The sequence below is a fragment of the Nerophis ophidion genome, linkage group LG04 (genome assembly GCF_033978795.1).
Source record: "Nerophis ophidion isolate RoL-2023_Sa linkage group LG04, RoL_Noph_v1.0, whole genome shotgun sequence".
Taxonomy (NCBI): Eukaryota; Metazoa; Chordata; class Actinopteri; order Syngnathiformes; family Syngnathidae; genus Nerophis; species Nerophis ophidion.
Window position 1 is genome coordinate 8,016,988 of NC_084614.1, and position 17,228 is coordinate 8,034,215.

Genomic DNA, 17,228 nt, shown 5'->3' on the forward strand with positions numbered 1-17,228 from the left:
CGCTTGGTAGTTTGATCAGTCGTTTTAAAAATGGTTCATATCATTCCTATGCTCCTTCAATGATCCAGAAATTCACTGTGTATCCAATTCTGGTTGTCCTCAAATTCCCTCCAGATAAATTATAACAAAACAGAAACTCTGATTATAAACAGTAATTACAACTTGTTTTCGCATCCACAGGAACCACATGGGTGGGCCTACATTGAAAGTATTTACAACCTTACTAGTGTTCACTTCAAAGCCACGGATAGTTTATCTACTTATTGACATTATTTTGTATGTTTCAGTCACTGTTATTAAGTCACTACAGTAATTACAACTTGTTTTCACATCCACAGGAACCACATGGGTGAGCCTTCTCTGTACAGTATTTACAACCTTACTAGTGTTCACTTCACAGCCACAGATTGTTCATCTACTTATTGACATTATTCACACATTACTTTGTTTTTTCAATCACTGTGTTATTTAGTCATTACAGTAATTACAACTTGTGTTCACATCCACAGGAACCACATGGGTGAGCCAACTCTATACAGCATTTACAACCTTACTAGTGTTCACTTCACACCCACGGATAGTTCATCTACTTATTAACATTATTCACACATTATTCACACATTATTTTGTCTGTTTTAGTCACTGTTATTTAGTCATTACAGTAATTACAACTTGTGTTCACATCCACAGGAACCACATGGGTGAGCCTATTTTGACAGTATTTACAACCTTACTAGTGTTCACTTCACAGCCACAGATGGTTCATCTACTTATTGACATTATTCACACGTTAGTTTGTCTGTTTCAGTCACTATGTTATTTAGTCACTCCAGTAATTGCGTTCACATCCACAGGAACCACATGGGTGAGCCTACTCTGTACAGTATTTACAACCTTACTAGTGTTCACTTCACAGCCACAGATATTTCATCTACTTATTGACATTATTTACACATTACTTTGTCTGTTTCAGTCACTATTGTAATTACAACTTGTGTTCACATCCACAGGAACCACATGGATGAGCCTACTCTGTACAGTATTTGCAATCTTACTAGTGTTCACTTCACAGCCACAAATAGTTAATCTAGTTATTGAAATTATTTACACATTACTTTGTCTGTTTCAGTCACTACAGTAATTACAACTTGTGTTCACATCCACAGGAACCACATGGGTGAGCCTACTTTGACAGTATTTATACCCGTACTAGTGTTCACTTCACAGCCACAGATAGTTCATCTACTTATTGACATTATTCACACATTACTTTGTCTGTTTCAGTCACTATGTTATTTAGTCATTACAGTAATTACAATTTCTCTCCACATCCACAGGAACAACATGGGTGAGGAACATTGTTTTAGTTTTTATGGTGATTAGGGTGTAGTGTTTCCCCCCTTCCAGTTTTCTTTGTTTTTTATCTGGCCAGTTTCACCGTACCGCACGCCAGCGCCGGGGCTGACTTCCACGTGGCGATCTGGAAGGGGTAATTCCAAGCCCCGATGCCGACGCACACCCCCAGAGGTTCCCTCCGCGTGTAGGCAAACGAGCCGCCTGGCAACTGCACATGCTGACCTGCGCAGGTATAAAAAAACAACTGATATTCTTCCAATATGATGTGACGGTGTCATACCGCGTGCACCCACCAGCCAGACCGCAGGCCAGTCCAGCGTAGTACTCCACACACAGTCTGCCAGAGTCCACGTCCAGACGGGCCTCTGTGATGGACTTCCCGTTGTTGACCACCTCCATACGGGCGATCTCTTCTCTCCTGTTCTGTGCGTGGAAAAACCAGTCAACAAACCACACACATATTGTGATGATAAATTAGCCATAAAACTTAAAGAGTCATATAACTTGGAATGTGAAACATGCCAACTGTTAGCCTGTTTAAAGTGTGAGCTTTTCTGAGCAAATTTTGCAACCATTTACCCTATTATGCTAATGTTAGCATGATAGCATACTAACATTGACATGCTAACTATTTAGCTCACTCTGTTTTTTTTCTCTAATTCCGCAGCCATAAAACCTTAGAGCATACTTGCCAACCCTCACACATTTTCCGGGAGACTCCCGAAATTCAGGCGGAGCTGGAGGCGGGGACTTGAGTGAGGACAGCCTGTTTTCACTTCCGCTTTCCCACGATATAAACAGCGTGCCTGCCCAATATTGTTATAACTGATGATCGAGGGCGAGTTCTTGGGTTTCTTATGTGGGTTTATTGTTAGGCAGTTTCATCAACGTCCTCCCAGCGCGGTAACAACACACAACAACAGCAGTCACGTTTTCGTCTACCGTAAAGCAGTTCGTCTGCCGTAAACAGCAATGTTGTGACACTCTTAAACAGGACAATACTGCCATCTACTGTACATGCATATGGTTAGAAAAATAGTGACAGAGAATAGAACAAGGATGGACAATTCAACCCTTAACTCAACAATGAGTAGATGAGTGCTGTGTGTGTGTATATGTGTAAATAAATGAACACTAATATTCAAGTATTTCTTATATATATATATATATATATTATATATATATATATATATATATATATATATATATATATATATATATATATATATATATATATATATATATATATATATATATATATATATAGGGACGGCGTGGCGCAGTGGGAGAGTGGCCGTGCGCAACCCGAGGGTCCCGGGTTCAAATCCCACCTAGTACCAACCTCGTCACGTCCGTTGTGTCCTGAGCAAGACACTTCACCCTTGCTCCTGATGGGTTCTGGTTGGCGCCTTGCATGGCAGCTCCCTCCATCAGTGTGTGAATGTGTGTGTGAATGGGTAAATGTGGAAGTAGTGTCAAAGCGCTTTGAGTACCTTCAAGGTAGAAAAGCGCTATACAAGTACAACCCATTTATCATTTATTTATATATATATATATGTATATATATATATATAGCCAGAATTCACTGAAAGTCAAGTATTTCTTTACATATATATATATATATATATATGAAATATTTGACTTGGTGAATTCTAGCTGTAAATATACTCCTGCCCTCTTAACCACGCCCCCAACCACGCCCCCCGCCCACCCCCGACCACGCCCCTCACCCCCTAAATCGGAGGTCTCAAGGTTGGCAAATATGCCTTAGAGTCATATAACTTGGAATGTGAAACATGCCAACTGTTAGCTTGTTTACGTTAGCATGCTAACATGCCAACAGTAAAGTACTAGCTTTTTGAGCTAATTTTGCAACCATTTACCTTGGCGTCATATCACTTGACATGTGACACTTGTTAACTGTTAGCAAGCTAGCATACTAACATTAACATGCTAACTTTTTAGCTCACTTTGGGGTTTTTTCTCTAACTACACAGCCGTTTACCTCACTGTCATATAACTTTTTATGTGACACATGCTAACTGATAGACTACGAACGTTAGCTTGCTAGCATGCTAAAATTAGCATGCTAGCATGCTAAATTTTGCATGCTAACTGTTTGAGCTAGTTTTGAACCTGTTTACCCGTCATACAACTTGGTACCTGACACTTGTTAACTGTTAGCATGCAAATGATAGCATGCTAGCAAGCTAACTTAAGCATGCTAACTTTTAGATCAAATTTTACACTTTTTTCTCTATTTCCGCAGCCATACACGTTACAGCTGTGTTACTTGAAATGTGAGACATGGTAACTGTTAGCATGCCAATGTTTGCACACATGCTAAGTGTTAGCATTTTAATTTGCGGTAGCTCTGTAGCTCATTTTGTACAGTTACACCTAAAACTCACGGATTAGGACACTTGGCACCATCTTCAAAGCACGGCAGCTTCCGATGACCCCCGGCCAGAGGTCCAGGGCACAGATAGCAGGCCCATCTTTCCGCGGGAATTTTCTAGTTTTCTAATATTTCTAATAAGTGTTTTGGCCCATTTACAATGACAATAACAAAAAATAGTGTTTTTTCATGAGTTGTGGACTAGTATTGTATGTCTGGGTGTGGGTCCTGCTTTGGAAAAATTATTTTCCTTTCAGATATCGCATTTAGTTCCCAGTAAAACATTCACATTTTGCACAATGAGATGTAAGCATGGGATCATGTGTACATTACTTCAATTTTGTTTGTAAAATATATATATTTATTAGTATTTCTTTAACATAATAACAACATTTCACGATGAATATTTATAAATTAAGATTGTTAATAAATGACAGTAGAAGAAGCGCACATTTGACTGGTAAATCAGAGTGTAACCACCTGGAATGACACATTATGTGTGGTGTTGGACTTGTCCCACTTTTTTTGGGGCTGTAAACGCATCACTGACTAAGTCCCTTCTGCTCAGTAAAGTGATCGATGGAAGTCACGTCCTCCTTAAAGCGCCAGGACAGACGTTGCAATAATTGAAAAATGATGCTCACCTCGATGATACGTGCCGCTTCTATCATGACCTTTGCCCTCTCCATCCCAGACATCCTACTCCAGGGGCCAACGGCCGTCTTGGCCGCCTCCACGGCCCGGTCCACGTCCGAGGGCCCACATGGCTCCAGCCTGCACAGGACGCGCCCTGCACAAATAAGGTAATGAGCCTTATTTGTTCCCAGTCTTTCCCCCATGAATGCATGTATTTGTGGTGGCCCGCCACAGTTAAATTCAACCTGGTGGCCCTTCAGCACAATATAATATCACTGTCTGTGAACGCGGCTTGTTTTTGTCCCAACTCTGCGTCTTAACTCATTTTTTACACATCTGTTGGGAAATGACCACATTTCAATGTTAAATCAACCTCGTAAAAAAGCATTTTGTTTCAATGTTGTGTCTGTATAGTAGAAGTTCAGTTGCGAAATGACCAAATTTCAATGTCAAATCAACATCAGAACCTGTCATTGATTGAACGTCGTCAAAAAGTATGTTGTTTCAACGTTGTATTTGTGTTGTACAATATTGGTTGGAAAACAACCAAAATTTAATGTCAAATCAACGTCAGAACCTGTCATTGATTAAACGTCTTCAGAATGTATGTTGTTCCGACGTTGTATTCGTGTTGTAGAATACTGGTGGGGAAATGACCAAATTTCAATGGTCAAATCAACGTCAAAACCCAACATTGATTCAATGTTGAATCAACGTCATCAAAAAGCATGTTGTTTCAACGTTGTGTCTGTATTTTAGAACATCGGTTGGGAAATGACCAAAATTCAATGTCAAATAAACGTCAAAAAGCATGTTGTTTCAACCTTGTATTTGTGTTGTAGAATATCGGTTGCGAAACGACCAAATTTCAACGACAAATGAACGTCAGAACCTGTCAAAATGTATGTTGTTTCAACGTTGTATTTGTTTTGTAGAATATTGGTTGGGAAATGAACAAATTCAATCGTTAAATCAATGTCAAAACCCAACATTGATTCAATGTTAAATCAACGTCGTCAAAAAGTATGTTGTTTCAACGTTGTGTCTGTATTGTAAAATATCGGTTTCAACGTTGTGTCTGTATTGTAAAATATCGGTTGCGAAATGACCAAATTTCAATGTCAAATCAACATCAGAACCCAGCATTGATTGAACGTTGTCAAAAAGTATGTTGTTTCAATGTTGTATTTGTGTTGTGGAATATTGGTGGGAAAATGACCACATTTCAATGGTCAAATCAACGTCAGAACCCAACATTGATTCATTATTAAATCAACATAGTCAAAAATCATGTTGTTTCAACGTTGTATTTGTGTTGTAGAATATTGGTTAGGTAATGAGCAAATTTCAATGTCAAATCAACGTTGTCAAAAAGCATGTTGTTTCAACGTTGTCTATATTGTAGAATATTGGTCGGGAAATTACCAAATTTCAATGGTCAAATCAACGTCAAAACCCAACATTGACTCAATGTTGAATCAACGTCATCAAAAAGCATGTTGTTTCAACGTTGTGTCTGTATTTTAGAATATCGGTTGGGAAATGACCATAATCAATGTCAAATAAACGTTGTCAAAAAGCATGTTGTTTCAACGTTGTATTTGTGTTGTAGAATATCGGTTGCGAAACGACCAAATTTCAACGACAAATAAACGTCAGAACCTGTCAAAATGTATGTTGTTCAACGTTGTATTTGTTTTGTAGAATATTGGTTGGGAAATGAACAAATTCAATCGTTAAATTAATGTCAAAACCCAACATTGATTGAATGTTAAATCAACGTCGTCAAAAAGCATGTTGTTTCAACGTAGTGTCTGTAATCTAAAATATCGGTTGCGAAATGACCAAATTTCAATGTCAAATCAACATCAGAACCCAACATTGATTGAACGTTGTCAAAAAGTATGTTGTTTCAATGTTGTATTTGTGTTGTGGAATATTGGTGGGAAAATTACCACATTTGAATGGTCAGATCAACGTCAAAACCCAACATTGATTCAATATTAAATCAACATAGTCAAAAATCATGTTGTTTCAACGTTGTATTTGTGTTGTAGAATATTGGTTGGCTAATGACCAAATTTCAATGTCAAATCAACGTTGTCAAAAAGCATGTTGTTTCAACGTTGTCTATATTGTAGAATATTGGTCGGGAAATGACCAAATTTCAATGGTCAAATCAACGTCAAAACCCAACATTGACTCAATGTTGAATCAACGTCATCAAAAAGCATGTTGTTTCAACGTTGTGTCTGTATTTTAGAACATCGGTTGGGAAATGACCAAAATTCAATGTCAAATAAACGTCAAAAAGCATGTTGTTTCAACCTTGTATTTGTGTTGTAGAATATCGGTTGCGAAACGACCAAATTTCAACGACAAATGAACGTCAGAACCTGTCAAAATGTATGTTGTTTCAACGTTGTATTTGTTTTGTAGAATATTGGTTGGGAAATGAACAAATTCAATCGTTAAATTAATGTCAAAACCCAACATTGATTCAATGTTAAATCAATGTCGTCAAAAAGCATGTTGTTTCAACGTTGTGTCTGTATTGTAAAATATCGGTTGCGAAATGACCAAATTTCAATGTCAAATCAACATCAGAACCCAAGATTGATTGAACGTTGTCAAAAAGTATGTTGTTTCAATGTTGTATTTGTGTTGTGGAATATTGGTGGGAAAATGACCACATTTCAATGGTCAAATCAACGTCAAAACCCAACATTGATTCAATATTAAATCAACATAGTCAAAAATCATGTTGTTTCAACGTTGTATTTGTGTTGTAGAATATTGGTTGGCTAATGACCAAATTTCAATGTCAAATCAACGTTGTCAAAAAGCATGTTGTTTCAACGTTGTCTATATTGTAGAATATTGGTCGGGAAATGACCAAATTTCAATGGTCAAATCAACGTCAAAACCCAACATTGACTCAATGTTGAATCAACGTCATCAAAAAGCATGTTGTTTCAACGTTGTGTCTGTATTTTAGAACATCGGTTGGGAAATGACCAAAATTCAATGTCAAATAAACGTCAAAAAGCATGTTGTTTCAACCTTGTATTTGTGTTGTAGAATATCGGTTGCGAAACGACCAAATTTCAACAACAAATGAACGTCAGAACCTGTCAAAATGTATGTTGTTTCAACGTTGTATTTGTTTTGTAGAATATTGGTTGGGAAATGAACAAATTCAATCGTTAAATTAATGTCAAAACCCAACATTGATTCAATGTTAAATCAATGTCGTCAAAAAGCATGTTGTTTCAACGTTGTGTCTGTATTGTAAAATATCGGTTGCGAAATGACCAAATTTCAATGTCAAATCAACATCAGAACCCAAGATTGATTGAACGTTGTCAAAAAGTATGTTGTTTCAATGTTGTATTTGTGTTGTGGAATATTGGTGGGAAAATGACCACATTTCAATGGTCAAATCAACGTCAAAACCCAACATTGATTCAATATTAAATCAACATAGTCAAAAATCATGTTGTTTCAACGTTGTATTTGTGTTGTAGAATATTGGTTGGCTAATGACCAAATTTCAATGTCAAATCAACGTTGTCAAAAAGCATGTTGTTTCAACGTTGTCTATATTGTAGAATATTGGTCGGGAAATGACCAAATTTCAATGGTCAAATCAACGTCAAAACCCAACATTGACTCAATGTTGAATCAACGTCATCAAAAAGCATGTTGTTTCAACGTTGTGTCTGTATTTTAGAATATCGGTTGGGAAATGACCAAAATCAATGTCAAATAAACGTTGTCAAAAAGCATGTTGTTTCAACGTTGTATTTGTGTTGTAGAATATCGGTTGCGAAACGACCAAATTTCAACGACAAATGAACGTCAGAACCTGTCAAAATGTATGTTGTTTCAACGTTGTATTTGTTTTGTAGAATATTGGTTGGGAAATGAACAAATTCAATCGTTAAATTAATGTCAAAACCCAACATTGATTCAATGTTAAATCAACGTCGTCAAAAAGCATGTTGTTTCAACGTTGTGTCTGTATTGTAAAATATCGGTTGCGAAATGACCAAATTTCAATGTCAAATCAACATCAGAACCCAAGATTGATTGAACGTTGTCAAAAAGTATGTTGTTTCAATGTTGTATTTGTGTTGTGGAATATTGGTGGGAAAATGACCACATTTCAATGGTCAAATCAACGTCAAAACCCAACATTGATTCAATATTAAATCAACATAGTCAAAAATCATGTTGTTTCAACGTTGTATTTGTGTTGTAGAATATTGGTTGGCTAATGACCAAATTTCAATGTCAAATCAACGTTGTCAAAAAGCATGTTGTTTCAACGTTGTCTATATTGTAGAATATTGGTCGGGAAATGACCAAATTTCAAATGGTCAAATCAACGTCAAAACCCAACATTGACTCAATGTTGAATCAACGTCATCAAAAAGCATGTTGTTTCAACGTTGTGTCTGTATTTTAGAATATCGGTTGGGAAATGACCAAAATCAATGTCAAATAAACGTTGTCAAAAAGCATGTTGTTTCAACGTTGTATTTGTGTTGTAGAATATCGGTTGCGAAACGACCAAATTTCAACGACAAATGAACGTCAGAACCTGTCAAAATGTATGTTGTTTCAACGTTGTATTTGTTTTGTAGAATATTGGTTGGGAAATGAACAAATTCAATCGTTAAATTAATGTCAAAACCCAACATTGATTCAATGTTAAATCAATGTCGTCAAAAAGCATGTTGTTTCAACGTTGTGTCTGTATTGTAAAATATCGGCTGCGAAATGACCAAATTTCAATGTCAAATCAACATCAGAACCCAAGATTGATTGAACGTTGTCAAAAAGTATGTTGTTTCAATGTTGTATTTGTGTTGTGGAATATTGGTGGGAAAATGACCACATTTCAATGGTCAAATCAACGTCAAAACCCAACATTGATTCAATATTAAATCAACATAGTCAAAAATCATGTTGTTTCAACGTTGTATTTGTGTTGTAGAATATTGGTTGGCTAATGACCAAATTTCAATGTCAAATCAACGTTGTCAAAAAGCATGTTGTTTCAACGTTGTCTATATTGTAGAATATTGGTCGGGAAATGACCAAATTTCAATGGTCAAATCAACGTCAAAACCCAACATTGACTCAATGTTGAATCAACGTCATCAAAAAGCATGTTGTTTCAACGTTGTGTCTGTATTTTAGAATATCGGTTGGGAAATGACCAAAATCAATGTCAAATAAACGTTGTCAAAAAGCATGTTGTTTCAACGTTGTATTTGTGTTGTAGAATATCGGTTGCGAAACGACCAAATTTCAACGACAAATGAACGTCAGAACCTGTCAAAATGTATGTTGTTTCAACGTTGTATTTGTTTTGTAGAATATTGGTTGGGAAATGAACAAATTCAATCGTTAAATTAATGTCGAAACCCAACATTGATTCAATGTTAAATCAACGTCGTCAAAAAGCATGTTGTTTCAACGTTGTGTCTGTATTGTAAAATATCGGTTGCGAAATGACCAAATTTCAATGTCAAATCAACATCAGAACCCAAGATTGATTGAACGTTGTCAAAAAGTATGTTGTTTCAATGTTGTATTTGTGTTGTGGAATATTGGTGGGAAAATGACCACATTTCAATGGTCAAATCAACGTCAAAACCCAACATTGATTCAATATTAAATCAACATAGTCAAAAATCATGTTGTTTCAACGTTGTATTTGTGTTGTAGAATATTGGTTGGCTAATGACCAAATTTCAATGTCAAATCAACGTTGTCAAAAAGCATGTTGTTTCAACGTTGTCTATATTGTAGAATATTGGTCGGGAAATGACCAAATTTCAATGGTCAAATCAACGTCAAAACCCAACATTGACTCAATGTTGAATCAACGTCATCAAAAAGCATGTTGTTTCAACGTTGTGTCTGTATTTTAGAATATCGGTTGGGAAATGACCAAAATCAATGTCAAATAAACGTTGTCAAAAAGCATGTTGTTTCAACGTTGTATTTGTGTTGTAGAATATCGGTTGCGAAACGACCAAATTTCAACGACAAATGAACGTCAGAACCTGTCAAAATGTATGTTGTTTCAACGTTGTATTTGTTTTGTAGAATATTGGTTGGGAAATGAACAAATTCAATCGTTAAATTAATGTCGAAACCCAACATTGATTCAATGTTAAATCAACGTCGTCAAAAAGCATGTTGTTTCAACGTTGTGTCTGTATTGTAAAATATCGGTTGCGAAATGACCAAATTTCAATGTCAAATCAACATCAGAACCCAAGATTGATTGAACGTTGTCAAAAAGTATGTTGTTTCAATGTTGTATTTGTGTTGTGGAATATTGGTGGGAAAATGACCACATTTCAATGGTCAAATCAACGTCAAAACCCAACATTGATTCAATATTAAATCAACATAGTCAAAAATCATGTTGTTTCAACGTTGTATTTGTGTTGTAGAATATTGGTTGGCTAATGACCAAATTTCAATGTCAAATCAACGTTGTCAAAAAGCATGTTGTTTCAACGTTGTCTATATTGTAGAATATTGGTCGGGAAATTACCAAATTTCAATGGTCAAATCAACGTCAAAACCCAACATTGATTCAATGTTGAATCAACGTCATCAAAAAGCATGTTGTTTCAATGTTGTGTCTGTATTTTAAAATATCGGTTGGGAAATGACCAAAATTCAATGTCAAATAAATGTTGTCAAAAAGCATGTTGTTTCAACGTTGTATTTGTGTTGTAGAATATCGGTTGCGAAACGACCAAATTTCAATGTCAAATGAACGTCAGAACCTGTCAAAATGTATGTTGTTTCAACGTTGTATTTGTTTTGTAGAATATTGGTTGGGAAATGAACAAATTCAATCGTTAAATCAATGTCAAAACCCAACATTGATTCAATGTTAAATCAACGTCGTCAAAAAGTATGTTGTTTCAACGTTGTGTCTGTATTGTAAAATATCGGTTTCAACGTTGTGTCTGTATTGTAAAATATCGGTTGCGAAATGACCAAATTTCAATGTCAAATCAACATCAGAACCCAGCATTGATTGAACGTTGTCAAAAAGTATGTTGTTTCAATGTTGTATTTGTGTTGTGGAATATTGGTGGGAAAATGACCACATTTCAATGGTCAAATCAACGTCAAAACCCAACATTGATTCAATATTAAATCAACATAGTCAAAAATCATGTTGTTTCAACGTTGTATTTGTGTTGTAGAATATTGGTTGGGTAATGACCAAATTTCAATGTCAAATCAACGTTGTCAAGAAGCATGTTGTTTCAATGTTGTCTATATTGTAGAATATTGGTCGGGAAATTACCAAATTTCAATGGTCAAATCAACGTCAAAACCCAACATTGATTCAATGTTGAATCAACGTCATCAAAAAGCATGTTGTTTCAATGTTGTGTCTGTATTTTAGAATATCGGTTGGTAAATGACCAAAATTCAATGTCAAATAAACGTTGTCAAAAAGCATGTTGTTTCAACGTTGTATTTGTGTTGTAGAATATCGGTTGCGAAACGACCAAATTTCAACGACAAATGAACGTCAGAACCTGTCAAAATGTATGTTGTTCAACGTTGTATTTGTTTTGTAGAATATTGGTTGGGAAATGAACAAATTCAATCGTTAAATTAATGTCAAAACCCAACATTGATTCAATGTTAAATCAATGTCGTCAAAAAGCATGTTGTTTCAACGTTGTGTCTGTATTGTAAAATATCGGTTGCGAAATGACCAAATTTCAATGTCAAATCAACATCAGAACCCAAGATTGAACGTTGTCAAAAAGTATGTTGTTTCAATGTTGTATTTGTGTTGTGGAATATTGGTGGGAAAATGACCACATTTCAATGGTCAAATCAACGTCAAAACCCAACATTGATTCAATATTAAATCAACATAGTCAAAAATCATGTTGTTTCAACGTTGTATTTGTGTTGTAGAATATTGGTTGGCTAATGACCAAATTTCAATGTCAAATCAACGTTGTCAAAAAGCATGTTGTTTCAACGTTGTCTATATTGTAGAATATTGGTCGGGAAATTACCAAATTTCAATGGTCAAATCAACGTCAAAACCCAACATTGATTCAATGTTGAATCAACGTCATCAAAAAGCATGTTGTTTCAATGTTGTGTCTGTATTTTAAAATATCGGTTGGGAAATGACCAAAATTCAATGTCAAATAAATGTTGTCAAAAAGCATGTTGTTTCAACGTTGTATTTGTGTTGTAGAATATCGGTTGCGAAACGACCAAATTTCAATGTCAAATGAACGTCAGAACCTGTCAAAATGTATGTTGTTTCAACGTTGTATTTGTTTTGTAGAATATTGGTTGGGAAATGACCCAAATTCAATCGTCAAATCAACGTCAAAACCCAACATTGATTCAATGTTAAATCAACGTCGTCAAAAAGCATGTTGTTTCAACTTTGTGTCTGTAATGTAAAATATCGGTTGCGAAATGACCAAATTTCAATGTCAAATCAACATCAGAACCCAACATTGATTGAACGTTGTCAAAAAGTATGTTGTTTTAATGTTGTATTTGTGTTGTGGAATATTGGTGGGAAAATGACCACATTTCAATGGTCAAATCAACGTCAAAACCCAACATTGATTCAATTTTGAATCAACATAGTCAAAAATCATGTTGTTTCAACGTTGTCTATATTGTAGAATATTGGTTGGGAAATGACCAAATTTCAATGTCAAATCAATGCCAGAGCCCAACGTTGATTAAACATTGTCAAAAAGCGTGTTGTTTCAACGTCTTATTTGTGTTGTAGAATATTGGTTGGGAAATGACCAAAATTCAATGTCAAATCAACGTCGTCAAAAAGCATGTTGTTTCAATGTTGTATTTATATTGTAGACTATCGGTTGCGAAATGACCAAATTTCAATGTCAAATCAACGTCCGAAACTGTCATTGATTAAACGTCATCAAAAAGCATGTTGTTTCAACATTGTATTTGTTTGTAGCCAGCCAATCACAGGAATCATATACAGTAGATAAGTATTCACACCTATGCATAATTTAGAGCAGTGATTCTCAAACTATGGTACAGATATACAATATTAAAACGCAGTGGTACTGTTCAAAAATATTAAATATACTTGTTAAATAAAACCTCTTCCTTGTTTTTAATTAATACTTAGGTCCACTAAAGTACTGTATTTTAATGTTGTCATTATGGTAGTACGTAATGAATACTTAGGTCTACTACACTACTGTATTTAATGTTGTCATTATGGTGGTACTTAATGAATACTTAGGTCTACTACACTACTGTATTTTAATGTTGTCATTTTGGTGTTTTCTGAGGTGGGTTTGAGATTTAGAGTCCCTCTAATATGACAACTTTGAAGATTAAAAGGGACCATGAAAAATACACGAGGCCTTAAAAACTATTTTGTTTGTATTATATACAACTATGCCAAAAGGGTCCTTATAGAAACCCCTTTAGGATGACATCATCAGTCTTTCACATGATGTGCACAATCTTTTTGACCCACTCTCCTTTATAACAGTAAACTTGTAAAAAAAAAAAAAAAAAGTCCCACTGACATTGGACTTTAGACCGGGTGTTGCAAAACATTTTTTTTTTTTTTTTTAGCCAGTCTGTAGAATATTTGCCTGTGTCATTTTGGATCATCACCTTGTTCATGACCGGGTCAATCCCACACATACTCGCATAAATAAGGGAGAGTAAAACACACCAATGTGTTTGGTTTCCACTTGTAAAAAATGAAAAGTCCACACTTTGGCACTCCAATTGGCAATTAAAATGTACCCTCCTGCCAAACCACACATTAAGTAAGTAGTTTGTTTTTCCTACACCAAACAGACAATATGTTTGCGTGTTTTTATGAGCTTGTTTAGATGTGTTTGGTTTCCAGTCCTAAAAAAACAAAAAGTCTACACTTTGGCCCTCTAATTGGCAATTAAGATGTATCCTCCTGCCAAACCACACATTAAGTAAGTATAATGCTTTTTCTACACCAAACACACAATATGTTTGCGTGTTTTTATGAGCTTGTTTAGATGTGTTTGGTTTCCACTCGTAAAAAATGAAAAGTCCACACTTTGGCACTCCAATTGGCAATTAAAATGTATCTTCCTTCCAAAGCACACCAGCAAACTGCACATTAAGTCAATAGTATTTTTTTACACTAAACAGACAAAGTGTTTGCGTGTTTTTATGAGCTTGTTTAGATGTTTTTGGTTTCCACTCGTAAAAAAACGAAAAGTCCACACTTTGGCACTCCAATTGGCAATTAAAATGTACCCTCCTGCCAAACCACACATTAAGTAAGTAGTTTGTTTTTCCTACACCAAACAGACAATATGTTTGCGTGTTTTTATGAGCTTGTTTAGATGTGTTTGGTTTCCAGTCCTAAAAAACAAAAAGTCTACACTTTGGCCCTCTAATTGGCAATTAAGATGTATCCTCCTGCCAAACCACACATTAAGTAAGTATAATGCTTTTTCTACACCAAACACACAATATGTTTGCGTGTTTTTATGAGCTTGTTTAGATGTGTTTGGTTTCCAGTCCTAAAAAACAAAAAGTCTACACTTTGGCCCTCTAATTGGCAATTAAAATGTATCCTCCTGCCAAACCACACATTAAGTAAGTATAATGCTTTTTCTACACCAAACAGACAATATGCTTGCGTGTTTTTATGAGCTTGTTTAGATGTGTTTGGTTTCCACTCGTAAAAAATGAAAAGTCCACACTTTGGCACGCCAATTGGCAATTGAAATGTATCCTCCTTCCAAAGCACACCAGCAAACTGCACATTAAGTAAATATGATTTTTTTTACACTAAACAGACAAAGTGTTTGTGTGTTTTTTATGAGCTTGTTTAGATGTTTTTGATTTCCACTCGTAAAAAAACGAAAAGTCCACACTTTGGCACTCCAATTGGCAATTAAAATGTACCCTCCTGCCAAACCACACATTAAATAAGTAGTTTGTTTTTCCTACACCAAACAGACAATATGTTTGCGTGTTTTTATGAGCTTGTTTAGATGTGTTTGGTTTCCAGTCCTAAAAAACAAAAAGTCTACACTTTGGCACTCTAATTGGCAATTAAAATGTATCCTCCTGCCAAACCACACATTAAGTAAGTATAATGTTTTTTCTACACCAAACAGACAATATGTTTGCGTGTTTTTATGAGCTTTAGATGTGTTTGGTTTCCACTCGTAAAAAATGAAAACTCCACACTTTGGCACTCCAATTGGCAATTCAAATCTATCTTCCTTCCAAAGCACACCAGCAAACCACACATTAAGTAAATTGTATGTTTTTTTCTGCACCAAACAGACAATGTGTTGGTGTGTTTTTATGATCTTGTTTAGATGTGTTTGGTTTCCACTCATAAAAAAAAACAAAAGTCTACACTTTGGCACGCCAATTGGCAATTAAAATGTATCCTTCTTCCAAAGCACACCAGAAAACCACACATTAAGTAAACAGTATGTTTTTTTCAACACCAAATAGACAATGTGTTTGCCTGTTTTATGAGCTTGATTACATGTTTATGGTTTCCACTCGTAAAAAATGAAAAGTCCACACTTTGGCACGCCAATTGGCAATTAAAATGTATCCTCCTTCCAAAGCACACCAGCAAACTGCACATTTAGTAAGTAGTATGTTTCTTTGTACACCAAATAGACAAGTGTTACCTGTTGCAGGCTCGTATACGTTTTCCCCATTGCCCTCTTCTCTGCTCGTCCTCCTTTTTCCTCCCCAGAAGTTGAGCGGTGCAGTGACGTTCAGGGTGCCCGAGGAGAGGCTCCGCACAGCGGCAGACCGTGAAACAGCTGCGGGCTGTCGCAGGAGGAGCCCAGCGAGCGTCTGGAACATTTTCTACGTGAGTTGCGTCCAACTACGGTCAAAGCGCACAAACAGTCCCGGTGGGAACGCTTTTGCTCCAACTAACGCTATCAAAAATACAACCGGGCATGTTTCACGTGACGTAATTGCACTTCCTGTTATCGATCATTTTTCATGCACGTGTTTTAGGGAATAACTTCTCATAACATGAAACACAAGTTGTTGTGTTTACGTTGTTCATCTTTGGTTTTATGGCAGATTGCAACCGTAACTTTAAATGTACGTAAACAGACTATACCGACGTTCATTTAGCGACTACATTAAAAAAACTATAAATATTCTGTTATATAAATATTATATTTTACCATCCTAAAAATACTGTCAGAATTGCATTATTTCTACTTTATGAGTTTACGTCACCCAAATTAACCCGGCGGGCGGGACATATGATATACGTCGTGCAAAACGTAACCGATGATTGGTTGATATTTTTATGAGCAGGAAATAGGAAAACCAAATATAACTTTATGAAAAACAAATAATTAAACTCTGTTATTTAGCCCAGTGTCCTTCAAAATTATACTTTACCACCCTATTTTCTAGTTCCTAAAAATACTCTGAGAATTCTGTTCTTCATTTATGAGTTTACGTCCATATACATGTTACTAGTAGACGCAGCATTGGTTGCTGTGACGCGAGAAATTCGGCCGCCATCTTGAAGTGGTGATGAGGAGCCGGCGAGCCGCCTAAACTGACAGTTGACAGGTAGAAATCAAAGATGCCGGGCTGTTTTCCGCGTTTTCCTGCTCTAATGAACGGATTTTTTAAAATAGGAATCGGGGGATTACTTTTCACAAGTAATATTTAACATTAACGTACTATTGGTTGTATTTTGTGAAAAGAATATTACCATAGAGTTGAAAAGGAGAAAATATCTTCAATATCTGATTGT

General features: G+C 35.8%; 1 protein-coding gene across 1 annotated transcript in view; it reads right to left on the bottom strand.

Annotated features, from left to right (window-relative positions):
* Positions 1 to 16,459, bottom strand: part of aldh9a1b (aldehyde dehydrogenase 9 family, member A1b) — a 27,833-nt gene extending 11,374 nt beyond the window's left edge. The window contains exons 1-4 of the mRNA XM_061896905.1: positions 16,126 to 16,459; positions 4,399 to 4,544; positions 1,650 to 1,779; positions 1,444 to 1,578 (exon numbers count right to left, since the gene is read on the bottom strand). Of these exons, the coding sequence (XP_061752889.1) occupies positions 1,444 to 1,578; positions 1,650 to 1,779; positions 4,399 to 4,544; positions 16,126 to 16,306 (592 nt within the window). The 5' untranslated portion in view covers positions 16,307 to 16,459. The remainder of the gene's footprint in view (positions 1 to 1,443; positions 1,579 to 1,649; positions 1,780 to 4,398; positions 4,545 to 16,125) is intronic.
* Between the last annotated feature and the right edge of the window lie 769 nt (positions 16,460 to 17,228).